The 19,340-nt window shown below is 52.5% G+C and overlaps 5 protein-coding genes across 7 annotated transcripts; 3 read left to right on the plus strand and 2 right to left on the minus strand.

Annotated features, from left to right (window-relative positions):
* The first annotated feature begins 169 nt into the window (after positions 1-169).
* PV07_10284 (uncharacterized protein) lies at positions 170-5,494 on the plus strand. Its single transcript, XM_016397601.1, has 6 exons — positions 170-497; positions 550-699; positions 747-3,098; positions 3,327-3,756; positions 3,804-4,519; positions 4,572-5,494. Exons 1-6 carry the CDS (start codon positions 486-488, stop codon positions 5,112-5,114), a joined length of 4,203 nt encoding a protein of 1,400 aa, XP_016244792.1. The 5' UTR covers positions 170-485; the 3' UTR covers positions 5,115-5,494.
* Positions 5,495-5,775: 281 nt separating this feature from the next.
* On the minus strand, positions 5,776-8,650 carry PV07_10285 (uncharacterized protein; the record flags this gene model as incomplete). Its single annotated transcript, XM_016397602.1, has 2 exons — positions 5,776-8,235; positions 8,288-8,650. The coding sequence occupies 2 exons, from the start codon at positions 8,648-8,650 to the stop codon at positions 5,791-5,793; spliced, it is 2,808 nt and encodes a 935-aa protein (XP_016244793.1). The 3' UTR covers positions 5,776-5,790.
* A 322-nt stretch (positions 8,651-8,972) lies between these two features.
* On the plus strand, positions 8,973-13,212 carry PV07_10286 (uncharacterized protein; the record flags this gene model as incomplete). Its single annotated transcript, XM_016397603.1, has 10 exons — positions 8,973-9,242; positions 9,295-9,318; positions 9,378-9,567; positions 9,626-10,003; positions 10,154-10,723; positions 10,777-10,885; positions 10,938-11,198; positions 11,249-11,643; positions 11,704-12,908; positions 12,961-13,212. 10 exons carry the CDS (start codon positions 8,973-8,975, stop codon positions 13,210-13,212), a joined length of 3,654 nt encoding a protein of 1,217 aa, XP_016244794.1.
* A 996-nt stretch (positions 13,213-14,208) lies between these two features.
* Positions 14,209-16,311, minus strand: PV07_10287. Of its 3 annotated transcripts, XM_016397604.1 has the most exons (4): positions 16,152-16,311; positions 16,033-16,095; positions 15,652-15,974; positions 14,209-15,599 (listed from the first exon to the last, which is right to left on the minus strand). In XM_016397604.1, exons 1-4 carry the CDS (start codon positions 16,200-16,202, stop codon positions 14,465-14,467), a joined length of 1,572 nt encoding a protein of 523 aa, XP_016244795.1. In that variant the 5' UTR covers positions 16,203-16,311; the 3' UTR covers positions 14,209-14,464. The 3 variants fall into 3 exon arrangements, with proteins under 3 accessions (XP_016244795.1, XP_016244796.1, XP_016244797.1); XM_016397605.1 differs by having other exon boundaries at positions 16,033-16,311; XM_016397606.1 differs by having other exon boundaries at positions 15,652-16,311.
* A 298-nt stretch (positions 16,312-16,609) lies between these two features.
* PV07_10288 (uncharacterized protein) lies at positions 16,610-18,544 on the plus strand. Its single transcript, XM_016397607.1, has 2 exons — positions 16,610-17,359; positions 17,409-18,544. The coding sequence occupies exons 1-2, from the start codon at positions 16,977-16,979 to the stop codon at positions 18,493-18,495; spliced, it is 1,470 nt and encodes a 489-aa protein (XP_016244798.1). The 5' UTR covers positions 16,610-16,976; the 3' UTR covers positions 18,496-18,544.
* Positions 18,545-19,340: the final 796 nt, after the last annotated feature.

Below are 19,340 nucleotides of genomic sequence, written 5' to 3' on the forward strand. Positions count from 1 at the left end.
CCGAGCGAGACCCCTTGCAAGTCTTGCGCCACAGACTAGGGTCTGTCTCGGGTGGACTTCAGCGCCAGCACGTTGCCTGGCAACCGACGGTGTCGCGGGCTTTGTTGTTGTTCCCCAGTAAAACCGCCGTGGGGGGGCCACTTAAGTTTCGCATATACCACCCGACAACGTTGAATATTAACACTCTCAACGAGACCTCTCTCTGCTGACTACTCTTCCTCAAGGAGCGGCCTCGATTGTGGTCGCAGTTGGGCAGTCAACTGTAGCTCACAGTCTTTTTGCTATTGCGCTTGTTGCTATCGTTTCTACACCCGCGCAGCTGGTCTGCCTCATCAGGCTCAGCACGGACATTCTGCCATTCTTTCCAGCTTCGCGCGCCACCCATCGATTTCGCATTCCTCGATTCAGTCACTCATCCCGTAATTCATGGTCTGAGCTCGACATCTGCTACATACACAAAGCCATTGTCGACTCTGCCCTAAGCTATGGCTTCCGAGGTAAAGACGGAATTGTTGATGTTGACCTCGTTTCGCTCACCATCACTCTCAGGTCCCACCCTTGCGCATCCAAAAGGGCGGCGGCGGCGGCAATGGGCCCAGCTCTTCGCCATCCAAGCTGCCACGGATAACTAATCGTCCTCTTTCCGAGCTGAGTCCTATGGCAATTCGCAGGAACTCTCCAAGTTTCCCGCAACCAAAGGTACGTCGTGCGCCATTGGCCCAAGACCAAATCTGACATATTCGCAGGGCAAGCTATTCAGCAGCGAGACCTCCCCCGTTGGTTCATCGCCATTTTCTACGAGTTCGCCACGTTTGTTTTGGCAGGGCCGTGATCCAAGTTCCCCTGCCAGAGAAAACACCGAGACTCCTCCCGCCTCCTCCCCACAGAAGCGCTCGTCCATTGAAAACCTGAAGAGGGCTTCAAGAGTGAAAAATAGTAGCATGTTTGCCCTCGAACAGAGCACACACTATGATCCCTCGCGTCCGGCGATTCTTGACGGCCGCCCTCAGAGCATGCAGTTTCCACGACAGTCATCGCCAATCCGGGGTTCGGACGCCGGGCGAAAAGAAAACGTTGCGCCCCTGGACAGAACGTCGTCGGTTCAACCACAAGAGAAGCAGCAGGAGGATGAGTCCAAGGCTGCGACTAATTCAGTCACACCCCTCTCACCAAGTCGGCTGAATAGCTCGCCGGCCAAGTCATCATTATCAAAGAAGACAGGGTCAGCATTCAGAAGCAGTGGCTTCAACCCCGAGACCGGCATTTGGGAAGACGATGAAGATTTCCAAGACAGACAACTGCCCGCTGGCCGTGGGCTGCACCGTCACCAAAAAAGCGTTACGTTTGACCAAGCACCTCCACAAATCAACGAGTACGAGGAACCCACACCTGCCCCTTCTTCAATTGCGTCTGGATCGCGGGAAGGTAGCTATGAGTCTACCGATGACGACGAAGATGAGGACGAGGAGGCAAGCTTTGAGAGAGGTTCGTCGATGGATCATGATGACAGCTTTGACGCGTCTCTCGAGGACACCGAAAAGACACCGGTCGTCTTGCCTGAAGATTGGCGCTTCATGAGCCCCGAGAGCGCCAACACTGATCTGTCTCGCCATGAAGAAGACGTCTTCGAAGATGATTGCGGTAGTCCAGCCCCGACTGCACAGCCAGGCATTCCATCTTTCCGTCCTCATCAGACAAGCGCAAGTTCGATCGACTCTAACGGACAGTCTCGCCCTCTCCCACCACTTCCGCCAATGATTGGATCACAAGGGCACTCGAGATCAGACAGTCTATCCGGCGCCTTTGAGCGTATGAGCGTAGCGTCACGTTCTCTTCCAAGCCCGCCAATCGCTACCACCATCTCGAAAGCAGATATTCAGAAGATTGGGACTGGGACCTCTCTTTCAGCAGAAGACAGATTGAGATTGATGGCACTCCAAGAACAGGAGAGAGAACGTCGAATGAGGCGAATGGCTTCCAAAGACGCTGTCCCCCTCCGCAGCACCAGTAATGAAGACTCGCTTGTCGAGAGTTGCGATACACGGACAATCCAGTCTGACTCCAGAAACTCGACCCCACAGCTTTCGAGGGCATCGATTCTTGAAGGTCTGCGTGGTCATGTTGGCGCCAACAGTCGAGACAGCAGCGAAGAGGTTCAAGACACTTCCCGAGAGCGGGATCTGGCCTCTCTCGATCCTGACGTTGCGATACCCTCCTTGGAAGATCCCACACAACCACATATTAAAGTGGAGGAGGACGAAGAGCCTGATCTGTACTCGATCCCGGACATGTACATGGGACGTAGAGTGTCAGGTTCAGACGTTAGCACAAACCACGATGACGACCTCACCAGCCAGTATTCACAGCCATCAACGGCGTCTTTCGCTGCCCAAATGACGGAGGAAGGAGAAGACACTCCCAAAGCACAGAGTCCAGCTCGAGAGTTGAACGCAAAACCCGCAACATCTGAGCGTGTGTCTTTGCCAGATTTCACCGACTTTGGCAAGACGAGCAGTTTCGATATTGGCCTTGCCCCGTATTTGAGCCAGAAGGAGGAGACTGTGAAACCAGCCAACGTTGTTGCGCCACCATCTCAGCTACCTGACCTCGCTGCTCTCCGTCAGTCGATTCAGCGGCCATTCACCCCAGAAGTCCAGCTTAGGCCATTCCAAACTCGCCCAACGTTTAGCCCAGAACAGGTTGCACCAGCAACACCTGAGTCCGTGGTTAGATACCCCGTTCCACGTACAAATTCCCCCAGTCACGTCAACGACGCAAAAGAGGATGGACTGGATCTACGAGAGGAAAGTGACCGGTCAATTAGCCCCTCGGACACTGGTTCAGTCTTGGTTCACGACAAGGAACTTTCGCCCGTCTCTCCTATGTCCGCCAACTTTGACGAGAGTGCTGAGAGAGCAAAGGACAACACCACCAATGCAGAGTCAGTCGACGAGAAGCGACCCGAGACTGACAAGAATGGAGGAGAAGAGAAACGGGTTAGCAGCCTGGTACCTTTGGATATTCCCACCACAGGATTGGACGAAGGCCTTGGGTTGGGACTTGAGAAGGAATTTGACCGCGTTGTGGAAGCCCAGAAGGTAGAGTTTGAACTCTCATTGCAACGTCTTTATTACCCTTTTCATGGACGGTTTCCCTCCAGTGAGCTGCCCGAAGCCAAGGAGTGGAAAGGAAACAATCCCATGGAAAACATCCCAGTTCTCCCCAAACCTCGTGGAGCGCGTCCTCTGCGAGAAGCACGCCTTGCACTTTCTCCAAACAGATCTATTGATGAAGAGTCATTTGCTAATCGAGCTGGCCGCCGACAGAGAGGATACCTGATGAGACAGAACACCAAAATTGTCGTCGCAAGTGAACGCATATCTCAGGATGAGTGCAGATCTCCTGGCCTTCCGACGACAACTGAAGATGGTCTGCTTGGTGTCCCCACGGAGGCCAACCAGGTCCATGCGTCACCGCGAAAAACGAGTCAGCCAACTTGGACTGCTGAACCATGGAATGGTAAGATCCGGCGGAAAAGCATTCGAGTCGGCGGGGAAAAGGCCCTCAGTAAGAGGAAGCCAGTCGAGGGTCCTGTGCCGCCTTTGCCGGGACAAGCGAGCAATGCTCAGGAGGGCCTTGACGCTGTTGCGGAAGACGAGATCGGAGAAGAAGAGGAGTGGGAGGATGGAGCTGAACGAGGCCGACTTTTTGTGAAGGTGGTCGGTGTCAAGGATTTGCAGATGCCATTTCCCCAACGTAAGCAACGTTCCATTCTCTCGAGACTTCAGGCTGATCATAAACAGACGAACGAACTTTCTTTGCTCTGACACTCGACAATGGCATGCACTGCGTAACCACTGCTTGGCTTGATCTTGCCCGAAGCGCACCTATCGGTCAGGAATTTGAGCTGATTGTTCTCAATGAGCTTGAATTTCAACTCACATTGCAGATGAAATTGGAAGAGCCCAAAGTTGAACGGCCGCAGTCTCCTTCTAAGCCGCCCGCGTCGCCTAAGAAGCAAGGAGCTTTCGGGAGATTGTTTGGATCCCCCAAGAAGAAGAAAGAGTCGGAGGTTAGAGCCCAGCAAGAAGCTCAGGCAGTCAGAAGACCCGTGACACCGCCTTCGGCGTACGAGCTGGTCCAAGGTCTTGTCGCAAAGGACGGTTCATTTGCTCGAGCTTACATTTCGCTTAGCGAGCATGAGAAGCAAGCATATGGTAGGCCGTACAATGTCGACATCACCTGCTTCAACGAGTGGGCTATGGAAGAGGTCCATGTGGGCAGCTCGAGAAGCAAGAAGAGCGTGACGCAACTCCAGCGCCGTCCGCCTTACGAGATTGGCAAATTGGAACTTCAGTTGTTGTATGTTCCGAAACCGAGAGGTGCAAAGGATGATGATATGCCAAAGAGCATGAACGGTGCTGTTCGCGCACTTCGAGATGCCGAAGAACGTCTGGCCCAACAGGCAAATATAAAGGAGTTTGAGGGCTATCTGAGCCAGCAGGGTGGCGATTGCCCGGTTAGTAGATGCCAGTCGAAAACATTCAGGAAATCCTGCTGACGAATTCTAGTACTGGCGACGACGGTTCTTCAAGCTTGCCGGAACCAAGCTGACGGCATTCCATGAGACTACTCTTCAACCCCGAGCAACCATCAACCTTGCGAAGGCTACGCGCCTCATTGACGACAAGACGGCGCTGACCCAGAGGGAGACTTCGACCAAGGGTGGCGGCCGCCGCAAGAGCGGGTTTGCGGAAGAGGAAGAAGGATACATGTTTGTGGAAGAGGGTTTCCGTATCCGCTTTGCGAACGGAGAAGTTATCGACTTCTATGCCGATTCGACCACGGAGAAGGAGCAATGGATGCAGGCGCTCTCGCAGGTCGTGGGCAAAGGCGTGCAGAGCGGCTCGGCTCCGATCAGAGGCTGGACAGAAATGGTCCTCAGGCGGGAGAAGAAGATGAAGACAGCAGGCGCAGCACAACGTCCCAAAGCTGGTCACCAACGAACGGAGACGTATCATGCGGGTGGTGGGATGAATCAGGCACACAGTCCAGTGAAGACGGCGGTCGGTCGCGAAGAGAGGCATCGAAAGACGAAGAGTATGTATTGCTGAGGAACGGGAGTAATCATCACGATCATTATCGACTGATGGGGAATTGGCATGGATGGCAGCTTTGACGGAATTAAGGGGTGTTTGAATATGGTTGGTGCTTGGTTGGTTGGACCTGGGTCGGTCGGCGTTGGACAAAGAGATATGATGATAATGGACCAGGGTCGGCTCCGTGGGATCATTCATGTTCCAATTCGATTCGAGTTCGATTTCTTTTCATGGCAAGACGATCTTGATGCAGCACACGATCAACAGGGGTGGGCAAAGGAGGTCAGTGAGACAACGACCGTGACTGGCTCGCCACACACATGAACGCCGTGATGTGCATCTAAAAGAATTTGTTTAGAAAATCAGATTTTCAAGACCTTTGCAGAGCCCGTGACAGAAGAAGGGGGGGGGGGGGAGTAGTGAAGGATGAGAGAGTACAAGTACAGCCAATTCCTTCTTCTCCTGCTGCTAAATGGTTGGCGAAGTATTCTGGCCACCACCACTAGTAGTACTGTACCGGGTACAGATTTGTACAGATCGAGAGATACCCTGGCCATAGGGATGACGATACCCATGTGTTCATGTACATACACACCTACTATATCTAGGTACCTATGTAAGTAAACGATGTTTATCGGCAGGGTCCAAGCATGCGGTGCCTGGGCACCTGTAGCACTCATCATGGAAACCGCTACTTGAGCAAAATCTTCAGATCTTCTATCAACCCGGTTCCTACGGCGCGGTTCTGCCCACTCATAGCCAATTGGGCCAGTCGTAGCTTTCTCTGTTGCAACTCTAGGATATTCTCTTCAATCGAATCCCGGACGACGTACCGAATAGTCTTCACCGGCTTCGTCTGCCCCATTCGGTGGACTCTGCTGAGGGCCTGCTCCTCCACGGATGGATTCCATTGTGGTTCCAGGAGACATGCCAGATTTGCCACGGTGATGTCGAGGCCAACTCCGGCTGCAGAGATGGTGGCCAGCAGAACTTTGACCGATGGGTCCTTCCGAAAGGAGGAGAGGCTCAACTCTCTATCTCTGGGTGACATCGTCCCATCGAAACGTTGGAAAGCGAGTCCTGCCTCAGTGAGAGACTGGCTTACCAGGTCAAGGGTCCTTCGCCAGAAAGAGAACACGACAGCCTTGCCATCGTCTTCACAGAGATCCGAAACCAGTGATTGTATTTTCGAGGAGCAGATCATGACATCCTCGTTGATCTCGGACGAGGAGGCAGAAGGCGAGCTTTTCCCAGTTCGAGGAGACAGTGATTCAGACGGAGGGCATCGGAGATCCTGTCGACGCCCTGGTAGCCACGTTTGTCCAAGAGACCAAACGGGAGTTCCATCGGGAAACCCAAATTCGCTTTCGTCCATCGAATTGGAAGTCACGGCTTCAGAGGAGGCAGCATCAACAGTGCCAGCAGCCGAAAGAGTATCCGTCAGACTTGGGTCAGTCGTAAGACCAATTTCGGCCACAACGTTGTCGTCTATCAGAGAATCTTTCGCAGCGTCAATGGAAATGGAATCCGCGTCTATCTGGCCATGACTGCAGAGGCCTCTCAAGTCATTAATCCATTGAAGAATATGACAGTGCTTGGGCGTAGCCACAGAGCACAACGCATTGTCTCGGATCCGCAAACGCACCTGCTCATAAATGCTCCGTTCTCGACCGTCAAAATCGATATGACGGATCTGGTCGGTGCGATCTGGTAGAGATAGTATGTTCTTCGATCTTCGTATTGCAACACATTCAATGAGCGTTCTTAACTTCTGTACAGCTTTGAGGTCTGACCTCGATTTCCATGGTTGAACGATGTGTTCGTCAAACACACTCGGCCTGTTGAATGGCTCCACCCGGAGAAAGTGAACCAACGCGGCGAGGTCACTCAGTCGGTTTTGAATCGGCGTTCCGGTGACAGCCCATCTCGATCTGGCTTCGATTGCGCAGACAGCCTTTGTGCGCAGTGCGGACAGATTAGCGATGTAGTGCGCTTCATCCAAAATAACGCGTCTCCAGGCTGACGAGAAAATAAGTGTTGAAGAGCTTGATATCCCATCGTTCAGAGTCTTTCGGTATTCAGATGCCACAACGTTGTAGGTAGTCAGGACAATATGATGACTGGAAAACCCTTCGTGAGAAATCTGCCGACGACTCCCGTGATAGACACACCATCTTAGGGAGTCCATTTTCAAATGTTCCTTCAGCTGATACTGCCAAGTCTCAAGGAGCGACGCAGGCACTATGACGAGCGAACAGCAGGGTAGAGGTGCCCGAGCCATATGCAGAGGGAGCTCATGAACACACTGCATTGGATTGGTCGAATCGTGGTCTGATGCTAGTAGGGAAATCATTTGGAGTGTCTTCCCGAGACCCATCTGGTCGGCGATAAGTCCCCCGAAGAATTCCTTGGGTCTCGAATGTTGTCGTTCGCCAGTGATCACATTTGTGTATTCAGTAGTCCAAGTTCTTTTCTCGGTCCACATCTGGTGCGGAGAGTCGCCAACGCAGGAAGTACCTTCGTTCCTACGCATAAAGAATAGAGCCTGTCTCTGGTGTGCAAGCAAGCGCGTGCGCAGCATTGCAGGACACTCAGCTTCCGGAAGTCCATCCGTGTGCAACAGTGTATCAAACACATCCGCAGGAGCGCTGAAAGTCTCGATGTTAGTCCTCGGCCTCAGAGATCTGGTCATGACCAGGTCGTCGTCCTGAGAGAGGAGTTGGGGGTTTCGGTAGGGCACATTGCGGTGGCAGATGACAGGGTCCTGGAGGTATATGGCAAGCTTGTCGAAGAACACGCCAAATTCTTCGCCGAAGTTTTCATTGCCAAAGACATTTACCAGGAGTTCATACTCCTTGGTTTGCGCAGGTTTCTTCCTCGTGCGTTGCGACTGGGATTGAACGGCGCGACAGTAATATTCCAGCGCTATATCACGACCATTTTGCAGGTGTTGCAATACATCTGTTGTCCGGTTGCAGGTAATCTGAGCAATTCTTAATCGCGTCTCTCCACTCTGTGGAAATTCCGTAGCATCATGTGCTTCGTATATCTGTCCAGAGTGTACCTCAACAGGAAAGCAATCTTGAGAGGTATCGAGATAATGTCGCGCTGACGGTCTCAAGTTTGCAACGACAAACTTTTGGTCCACATTAGCCATGTCATTGCCTCGAAGCTCCAGAGGTTCTTACCATGCCGAAACACACCTGCGGAAACCCGTCATCTTCCTCAGATGGAGAGGCAGCCTGGCAAACATTGCCATCCGCGGTGTGCACGCTGCGTTCTTGGTTTGAGGTCTCGGCATTGGGAGGGAAGGATTGGTATGGAGAGGGAGGTCGCTCCAGAGATGTCAAATCCGGCTCTCGTGATTGGGAGTCTGGACGAGTCGTCGTATATGGACGTGTGGAAGATGTGATCCTTGAAGATGTGAACCCAGATTCTGATGATGGCGGCGCGGGGCTCGCGGGATCTGTGGCTGCTAAGTTCAGAATTGTCTTGTTTTGCCAGCGGCCATCGATATCAAGCTTCCGTCTCTTGAACATGTCTTGCGCCATTAAGAACCCTTCTGACAGAGCACACTCTTCATGTTGGGACGTACATTCTTAGCATTTTAATGTCCAGCTTCTCGTGCGCCCCAGATGGCCAAGGCTGATAGCGAGGCAGACGCTGAAATGGCTGTGTCTGCAGTAGGCAAAGCGTGTTGCCGGCCGTCCAATTTGTTTTTGCCAACATGCCGCCCCAACAGCGCCCGACTTCAACCTCAGCCTTCTAATTCTCTTCCAGAAGTGTCTCCAGATCTCACAAACTGGAGTTACTATCTCCTCGACGAGAAATACCTTCAATACTGCTGGAGTTCTTCGAGGACGGCCTTTTGTCATGTCATCAGGTGGACCTTCTCCAGCCTCAGTGATCGAATCGGCGTTTTCAAGATTTCAAGCATCTGTCAGTGCAGACGACGCGCGAACCTTTCACTCGACGACCCTCGAAGATGTATGGAAGGCAGCGGTGGAAATCGAGAGGGAGCAGCGACAACGCAGCGCCCTGCGAAACATGAAACGGATCGAGCCACTTCTGAAGACCTTGGGGGTGTATGCCTCAGCTCTCGACACTCTTTGTAATGGCACGCCATTTCTGCCATGGGTGTGGGTAAGCAGTTTCTCATGCTACTGAAAAGACATGTCAACCAACTGATGGATAGGCACCGATCAAACTCATGCTTCAGGTGTGTCTCATTGACGTGTCGGGCGCATATTCCTCCTCTATTAACGAGAACCTTTATAGCTCGCAACCCGACATCTTTCAAGTTTTGACAGTTTGATGGGAGCATACGTCAAAATCGCTGATTCGCTTCCTCGATTCGATCGTTACAGTGTTGCTATTCCGCAAGGAGATTTCCAAAATGTCCTGGCACTCGTCTACGCAAACATTATCGAGTTTCATCGGCGGGCATACAAGTTCTTTAGAAGAAAAGGTAGATTAGCACCCGGTGATACTAGACTATGGCCAGGAGAGTTAGTTGACAGTCGCAGCATGGATCCTCCTCTTCGAAACCGGGTGGAAAAGTTTCGAACTACGATTCGAAAGCATCTTGAAAGACCTAGCCTACCATCGTGATCTTGTCGACAGGGAAGCATGCTCTTTCGATCTTGTCGAAGCTGAACGGTCGCGTCAAAAGATTGACGAAGAAATTTCCAAGGCTGAGGATGACAGGGAGAGCTCTCATCTACAGGCTGTATTGTCGTGGCTTTGTGTTGACGAATTATCACAAAATGACATCTTATGGCGACTGAAGGAAAAGAGATCCGATGGGACTTGCGACTGGATATTCAAGAACTCCCAATATCAGCACTGGGTGAAAAATGACTCAAAGACTCCTTGGCTCTGGCTCACTGGCATTCCGGGCTCAGGTAAGTCTATTTCTCTACGTCCAGACGCGACTTCCCTGCATCTTCCTAGGTTAGAGGCTCGTTCCTTGCGCATGCTACTGTAGCACAAACTAGCCTGCTGATTCTTTCTCGATACGCATTGATCTGAGAGGCTCTGCTAATATAATTTAGGGAAGAGCGTGTTCGCTGCACACATCATCGAGACATTGCGCGAGGACAAGGGACAGGCAACCCTGTTTTACTTTTGTCTTCAACAGGCAGCTGGCGAGGACAAGGCAAGCGTGTTCCTTCGCACATTGGCTATTCAACTGGTTCGAGATCTTCCTGGACTTGCGGCTTTCATCTGGGATGCACATGTACGCAACGCCCATGTCCCTTCTATCGACATCCTTGAAAAGCTGCTCCCGATCTTGATTTCTGGTGCCTCAGCAGCCCGCATTGTTCTGGACGGCCTTGATGAGTATAGGTATCAAGACTACAAAACCATGCTGGACGTGCTTTCCAAACTGTGCAGAAAGAGCCGTTGTAGCATTCTTATCTCTAGCAGGGACGATGCGATAATCAGTTCGAAATTGCGAAATACACCGAAGATTTCTCTGATAAATGAGGTTGACGCCGTCCGAAAAGACATGGGAATATTTGTGGCTGCCAGGATAGAGCAGGCAATGAGAGCTTGGGATCTTGAGATATCAGATGATACTCAGAAACTGGGACAGGCGCAGCTACTGCAGAAATCGAAAGGTTGGTGAAAAGCTCTATTATCCCGGACCTTGCAATGCTGGGACTAAGTCAAGCAGGAATGTTCCTCTGGGTCGAACTAGTGATCGACAGCCTCCAATACTCGTATACAGACGACGACTTCCTCCAAAGGATTGATGAGCTCCCGGAAACCTTGCAAGCTGCGTAAGCCCTTTGCACAAACGCCAAAGTCTACGTCTTTTCCTAACACTATCAGTTACGATCGAATTGTGGAGAAAATTCTGAGTATCGAGGACCGGCGGACACGGCAGAAGCTGACAAGCCTCCTGGAGTTGATGACCTATACCCAAAGACCTCTCTCTATCGACGAACTCCTATCGGTATTAGCTCTTGACCCTTCCAAAGCAGGGGACCAGCTACCCGCACCATTGGCCCCAAAGATTTTGGACTTCTGCAAACCACTTATTGATCTCTCGTCCTCGGCGGCGGTCAACTTCGTTCATTTCTCTGTCAGGGAGTAAGGAATCATCCTCTCCCTAGACCCCCGCCGTGCTAAATTGTGACCAGGTACTTTCGAGACAGCACGAGCAAATTCCACATCCGCGAGATCAGCGCTCATCTAGCCGTATCGGATGCGTGCTTAACTTATCTGAATACCACAAGTGTGTTTCTCACTGAGGATTTTCGAACAAAGAGACTTCATCAAATAGTTCAAGGCCAACGAGCTATTCATCGATACAGTACTGATCATTGGGCTCAACATTTATCACAATGCCTCGATGCAGGAGATGAAACTCAGAGACTGGAGCTTGCCGCTATAGCTTCAAAACTCGGAGCGATGAATTGGATGTTCAAGCCAAGTGAACAAGGTGTATCCGCTGATGTTGCTAGCATCCTACAAAAGATAAGCTTATTCAAGGAAGAGGCCTTGGATCTAGAGCGAAACTCGGAAGATCTAGGTGGTAAGTGACGTATATGCACACGTTTCGGTTGCACAGCGGCTAACTCAAGCGAATATCTAGAATTTCGGACGAGTCTCATCAACCGCGATCCGACCTATCTCTGTCAAATTGTTGAGAGGTACGAGGCTGATATCGAGAGTCTACTCTCCCTCACGGACGAGGAGCTGCCTGCTGAAATTGAGAAGTCGGACCTCATTGCGTTTCGAGACAAATTCTCGACAGGGGCTTTCCGCTGCAGATACTACGGATGCAGCGACAAGACCAATCTCACTTTCCAAAGCACGGCAGAAAGAGACAAGCACGAACCAACCCATGTGCCTCTGTTTAATTGTCCCAAATCGTATTGCGTCTGGAAAGACATCGGCTTCAGGAACAGGCAAGAATTGGAAGCCCACATGCGGTACTACCATCCCGATACCTTGGACGTTCCAATCCCAGCGATTCCGGCCCAAATTCCTGATGTAGGGCACGACCTGTGGAAGCTTAGCCTCGACGACTTGCCTGACCACCTAAAAGAGATTGGTACCGGCTGGCATGCTGTGTTCAATCCCAAAGTCCGCCGCTCTCTCAATATCTCGCTGATAGCTGATTTCAAGCCCGACTCTCTCGTGGGTTGTGCAGCTATCTCATCCAACTGTCTCCTCTTAGCGACGGGTTGCAACCGTATGGGGACGATTTTCGATGTCCCCACCGGACAAATAATGTCTCGACTTGACCACGGCTTATCTGATAAACCTCCCCGTGACCATTATGTTAGAGCTATTTGCTTTTCACCCAATGGGAAAGTCGTGGTCACTAGCTGCGAGGACAAGGTGATCCGGTTTTGGGATCCTACAACCGGCGCGATGAAGTTCGACTTGAAAGGGCATGAAAACACCATAAATGGCCTAGATTTCGCAGCAAACGGAGATTTTCTCGCATCCTGCTCTGATGACCTTACTGTCAGGCTTTGGGACGCCCGGACGGGTGTTCAGAGAGCCCTTTTCCACAGTGAGGCTGGATTCGTGGCTGTCGCAATATCCCCTGACTGTAAGTTCGTGGTAGCTGGGAGCTGGGATGGGTATCTTCGAGCCTGGGATGTATCTGGGAGAAGATTGGTGTTCACAGCGGAAGGACACACACTCGCACTTGTCGACGTTAGATTTTCTCCGCAAGGGGCAAATTTGCTTACTTCGAGCTTGGACAAGACGGTGAGGATATGGAGCTTTGCAGAACAGGACCCAGGCTCGAGTATCTGCTGTGTCAAGACTATGACAGGACACGCGGTTGGTGAAGCTCTCCGCTTAACCCTTGACATCAAAACTCACGTCTTTGCAGTTCTTCGTACAATCCGCCGCTTATACCCACGACGAAAACTGGATTCTATCAGGAGGAGGTGACAACAACGTCTATTTCTGGGATCCAACAACAGGCGTTCCTCATCTGGCGTTGATGGCCAACGAGAGTAACGTCTTTCGAGTGATTCCTTTTCCAAAGAATGACCTCCCTCCAGGGGAAGGGATGTTCGTGACTGTATCCGCAGACAACACAGCCCGAATTTGGCACTACTTTCCTTATAAAAAAAGGTGAGGAATGGTTGGCGGATGAGCGAGTACTGAACTGCGTATGAACCATATAGAATTGTGGATGATTCTGGCTGCTATGTCCAGCTATGGCGAAGAAGCAGATAACATGTCTCGAAGAGCCACACCTTCATGGACGGGGGTTATTCATGGCGTTCTGGAGCGTACTGGGTTACTATTTCCCCCTAACGGTATACATCGGAGACGGCAGATCTGAGTAACTGATCACGGTACCCTTTCCACCGTGGGTGAGGCCGTAGTTGTTCGCATCTTACCATACCATGTCTATGCAAGCCGCTAGTTGGCTGGATATAAAGGGATGCTAAAGGATAGGGTTCTGCTGGATACTTACACATGTACCTACCTATCTAGTCAGTCGTCGGAGCAGGAGGAAGCGAAGTTCAATGTGCATGCGACAGGGAACAAGTCAACAGTACAAACTTCGCCATTGATGACCTGCGTTGCCCCAAGCCATCTTTCTTCACAAGTCTCCGCGCCCCTGTCCTCCTCCCGTCGGCACAGCCCGACGGAAAACCACATCGCTTGGTAACTCTGTGAAACACATGCTAAACTCGTACGTGGGTTGTATGTATGTTTCTACTACCTAGACTACTCGAGGACGAAAGACCTCGTTGTCACAACCGGGCTTGATCTGGAGGCAAGGCCCTGTGCAGAATCCCCTGAAGCTTATCTGCCATGCTAGTACTGCCGGGCAGAATGATGTGTGTAGCTAAATATCTGGAGTAGCGTCATATTTTTACCAGGACACAGGTACACCCCGTGGCAGGAAATCTAAAAGTCCAAGCAATGAACAAGTTGCAGCCAAGACTGCCCACAGAGAGAGAGAGAGAGTACATATCATATCAACAGGCTATGCGTAAATAAATCGCAATGCTTCTCTTACCAGACAGTCTAACAATAGCCTCGCTGGGTGGAGCAAAAGGACCATGTGGAACAAAAACAACCAGGACATGGGTAGCGGCTTGAAGGCTCATTGGCTTTGGTATGATATATTTGACTGGCATCAGCAGTACTGGCTATAGACACAGTACTTAGACCCGCTCTCGATAGCAAATTTGTCCGGGAACTGTCAAACACCTTTTTGGGGTGTTCGGGGGTGGGTGCAACTCTCAACGACGACGGCCGTGAGTGGGTTAGTTTCTCCAGACCTGTTCACATGCTGCCGCCCTTCGTCGCGCTGGGCAGTGCATTGAATACATCAGTACTAAGAAACCTCCCTTGGCTCGTCCTTACTTTTTTCATTCTTGGAGCGAAACATCTTTTCCGTTAGCACCCTCCACGACGCGCCCGCTGACGAGACACGCGACCACAGCCAGAGCAGCCAGAGCCCAGAACCCGAGACCGGCCACTCCGACCGCAAGACCAAGACCGTAGACCGGGAGGATGATCGCGGGGAACACCGACCGGCCCAAATTCCCGACAATCGTCCCCATGGTATGGATCGTCGCCCGCACGCTGGGGTGAGGCGTGCAGTCGTTGATCAGCAACGACGTGGCCGGGGCAACCCCGGTGCGCCCGGCGTTGAAGAGCAGCAACACGCCCAGAACGGCGATGTACAGCAGGGCCCGGTCGGCCGCGGTTGCCGAGTCCGACGCCAACAACGCGCTGAACGGCGCGAGGAGATATGTCGCCGGGAAGAAATAGAGGGCGGCTCGCCACACGCCGACCGTGCCGAATCGGTCGTGCAGGCATGGATAGACGATGATCTGCGACAGCACACTCATTGCTCCCAGCAAGGTCACAATGACCCCCACTCCGCGGGCGTCCATGCCGAGACCGCCGGAGAAGGACCACGGCGAACGGTTCTCCTCCGCGCCGGGCGGCGTGCTGAGAAAGATGGCCCAGAGGCTCGAGAACGTGCCCAGGTGCCCCGATATTATGAAGTGAGCGAGCATCGTGCTCAAAACGTTCGGGGTCCATATCTGGCGGAACCGGGGGCGCCGTCGACGTGGTTGAATGGTTTCGGGGGAAATGTCATCCGGAGTACTGGAGGGAATAGGATCTGACTGCTGGTGAGGAGCCAGCCTATCATGCAGCAAGGGTGCACTTTCGGTACACGTCGCATTTGCATTGTCGCCTTGGTTCAAGTGGTCTGGGGGCTGCATCTGCCTTGCATTCCAGAAGCGACGAAAGATGGATCGTCCGCCGTTCTGCATATTCTCACGACTGTGCTCCAACCCGAGTGACACTAACGCCGCCAGGATGAAACTGTAAGCCGCGACGGCAATATTTGGCGCAGCGTAAGGATATCGTATCGCCCGGCCCTTCCCGTCGTCTCCGCCTGGAGACGACAGAAAGCCTCCCAGGAGCGGTCCGGCAAACATACCGGCGGAGGCACATAGGGGAAGGAGAGTCAGGGCGCGGACGCGATACCTGGATACTAACATCAGTAAGTTGGGTCGGCGCTGGAAGAGCGAAAGATCACCTTTTCTCCGGATAGAGCTCGGCAGTCAAGCATCGGATCATTGATATCGAGCTGTTCAAGATGCCATCCAGTACCTGCCACGCCACAGCGGCTTCTATCGATTCCGAAAAGCCATAGCCCAGCATTGCTACTCCCGACGACACCAGTCCGACAACGAGGACCAGCTTCCTGCTTCCATATTCCGAGTCGGCAAACCTCCCCCAGAACAGTCCGGTACTTACATGAGCGGCGGTTTTCGAGCTGAGGATCAGACCTGCTTGGGCGGAGATGGTCGCAGGACCTGCAGACGGGTCGAAGTGTCGGAGCTGGAAAAACATGTAAGACTTTCAAAGTGGTGAGTATGAGTTCTGCCTTGGTTAGTGGGGGGGAGAGATGTCCAACTTGTATTGAGGATGCGGCCAGAGGCTCAGCGATGCGCGCGAGCATGAGAATTGCCAATTGTCCCTGACGTCGCCATCTTCTCAGTCGAGGCAAACGTTGCGTGATGGCATGCCCAATACCTTGTGAGGAAGCGATCGATATGATGCTTTATCGAGTGAAGTCGGTTCCATGATGTTCTGGACGCTGCGCAGGGCTGTTACACTTCAGACCATCTATATTCTTCTCGAGATGCATTGGCACTGCTCACGTGTGGGGAGAAAGAAGAGGCGTGTCTCGTATTCTGATACTGGCAGTCATGTCCTCCTCGCAGTTGAGTCGAGATGGAAGAAATGTCCTCCCACGTTGGGTACCAAGCTTTAGTGCCAAGCAAATTTGTGGAGATCGTGACGCGGCGGCCCGCAGAACAATCTTCTGTGGGGGGATGCTTATTGGGGACTAGCCTCGTGTTAAAGTACGAGTATTGCGACTGCCTTGTCACGATTGGCACACTTCGACTTGTGTGGCAACCAGGGAGCCGTGGTCTGACCATTGAGACACCACCAGGAAACGATGGCAGGGGTAGATCCCTCGAGCCACGTCGCTCTCAATCAGCGTCATATTGCACATTTACCGTCAAGGCAGGGGTGTGGTCTAGGAACGAGTCTCAAGAAGCCGCCTACAAGTCAGAAGCCCAAGCCTCCCGCAGTGATTGCTTGAGGGACAAAGGAAACTGTCGACACAAGACGTCAGCCTCTTCTTATGCCTGATCTCCGTCGACCCAAACCCGGTGGTTGATCTTCGCTCTCGGCAATATACGCTCCTTGGCTTCGGCCGAGACGTGAGGGGCTCCTCCACGTCCGCCCATTCTTCTATCATCTGAATCCCTTTTGATGGAAACGTCGAATATCCAAGCAGAGGAACGAATACTTGGTGCTCAAAGACCCTGAAGGACCTTTGCGGTCACCATGCCCGCCGCAAAAGCTCTCTTGTCCAAGCTTTCCCATGAGAGCGGCCTATCTGCCATTCTTCACTCATCACGCGATACGAAACTATTATGTGTCGCTCGCTTCGTGAGGCTCTTCGCCTACGGCGCCTCATTTCTTATTCTCGTGCACTACCTCTCCATCCTTCGCTTCACTGATGCTCGCATTGGCTTGTTCATGACCTCGACGTTACTCGGGGATGTCGTCATCAGCTTCCTATTGACTTTGATCACGGATCAGGTCGGACGCCGACGCGTTCTGGCTACGGGAGCCGTGTTGATGACTATGAGCGGTGCGGTCTTTGCGCTCTGCTCGAACTTCTGGTTTCTTTTACTGGCGAGTGTCGTGGGCGTCATAAGTCCGAGGTATGAATATCAACACTGTGGTCTTTTTTCAGGGACTGATCAGGTGCAGTGGTAACGAAATCGGACCTTTCAAGGCCGTGGAAGAATCCATACTCGCTCAACTCACAGAGAAGGACCAGCGGAGTGACATCTTTGCGTGGTATACGTTGTTTGGCACCTTGGGCGCCGCGTTGGGGACTTTGAGCTGTGGCTTTATGGTTCAGATTCTGAAAGGACAGGAATCGTGGACCCCGGCTGGTCCGTACAGAGTCGTGTTTGGGGCCTACGCTCTGCTGGGATCGGTGAAGCTTATCCTCACTTTGATGCTCAGCAAATCTGTCGAGCTCGACCGGCCGAAACAAGTCTACCAGGAAGTTCCAATCGAGCTGGAGGATGAGGGCTTACTTTCCGGCAGCTCTGACGAAGAAACCCCTGAAGCTCGTTCGAGCAAGCGGATATCTGCTCACGCATCGGCGTCTCCATCGCCGCCAACCCCAACTCTCCTGAGTCGCATCCGTTCCCTCCTGCCGTATATTTCTCCTACTTCTCGGCTGATACTAATGCGCCTCCTCCTCCTCTTTTTTCTCGACTCGTTCGGCTCCGGGCTCGCCTCTCCTTCCTGGCTCACCTACTTTTTCACCACGGTCCACTCCCTCGAGAGCTCAACACTCGGCACATTGTTCCTCGTCACCAATCTCCTCGCGACGCTTTCCAACCTCGCCGCCCTCCCTCTCGCACGGCGCCTGGGTCCGCTCAAAACGATGATCTTTACCCACCTACCGTCAGCCATCTTCCTCAGTCTGGTTCCTTTCCCTCCCGCCACAACAACGGGGACCTGGTTGGCAATGGGATTCCTCAGCCTGAGAGCCTGCACGCAGAGCATGGATCAAGCGCCAAGGCAGGCGTTCTTATCCTCGGCGGTTCTGCCGGCAGAACGGACTGCAGTGTTAGGGGTCGTGAATATCGCGAAGACTCTCGCCCAGGCAGGCGGTATCGGAGTGTCAGGTGTGTTGGCTGGTGCGAGATTGTGGGTTGTGATGCTGGCGGGAGCGGGAGCGATGAAAGCTTCCTACGATCTGCTTATGCTGTGGATGTTTTTGGGCATCAAGGACCGAGAATCCGACAGTACTCGACCGGGAAGAAGCGAGAATGCTTGAGCATTTTGGTCCTGATTGGTGCTTATATTGATTCATTCAGACTTGTCCCCTTGGCCACTGCAGCTTCGTGTTGCTCATCATCTCTTCTCTTCGCTCCGATCCCAACAATTCCTCAGGGAGACTCTTCACCTGAACATAACCAACCAACTCTTGAGCTGTAGCTGAGCTCCCTAGAGCGCGTCTCTCAAAGTCCCTAGGTGTGCCTTTGGGAGTAATGAGCAGTGCTCTAAGCCTTTTGGATCCACAATTATGGCCCCTCTATAAACCCCACACGGAGAACCCCAACTTTTGGGGTTTCGCACATGTATCCCTGACCACTACTAGGGCAGAGCGACAACCTGGACAATTCCTTGAAATTAGCCTGAATGAGTAGTTTTCCCTCCCCCGTTTCGGATCCTGTTTGGTGGATAGCCCGTCTGAGATATCTTCTGGACGAAGCATCGCAGACGAGAGGGGGGCAATACGTGCCGAATTCCGAGACCCCTCCATGGTATTCCCATGAGGGGAGGAATGTTGTATCTGGGACGCTCGTGAGTTTAAAGCAGACGGTATTCAGGCCATCAGAACGTCGTGATTCAGAAAAGCACCTTGTTACGAACACGGGTCACTAGCCCTCATCGAAAACTTGAGGCCTGTACTACGGTTCCTGTCCGCCTCTCCGGTATAGACTCACTCCCTACGAATTAGCCCCTGGCAATCACCACGACTGGGTCCATGGCGTCAAACAACCACCAAGGCAACCAAAACTACAAGCACCTCACTCCGGAAGATGTCGACCATTTTTTGACCAAGGGATGGCTCCGAGTCCCTCAGGCCATCAAGCCAGAGTACATCGACAAGTGGAT

Source organism: Cladophialophora immunda (assembly GCF_000835495.1).
Source record: "Cladophialophora immunda strain CBS 83496 unplaced genomic scaffold supercont1.6, whole genome shotgun sequence".
Taxonomy (NCBI): Eukaryota; Fungi; Ascomycota; class Eurotiomycetes; order Chaetothyriales; family Herpotrichiellaceae; genus Cladophialophora; species Cladophialophora immunda.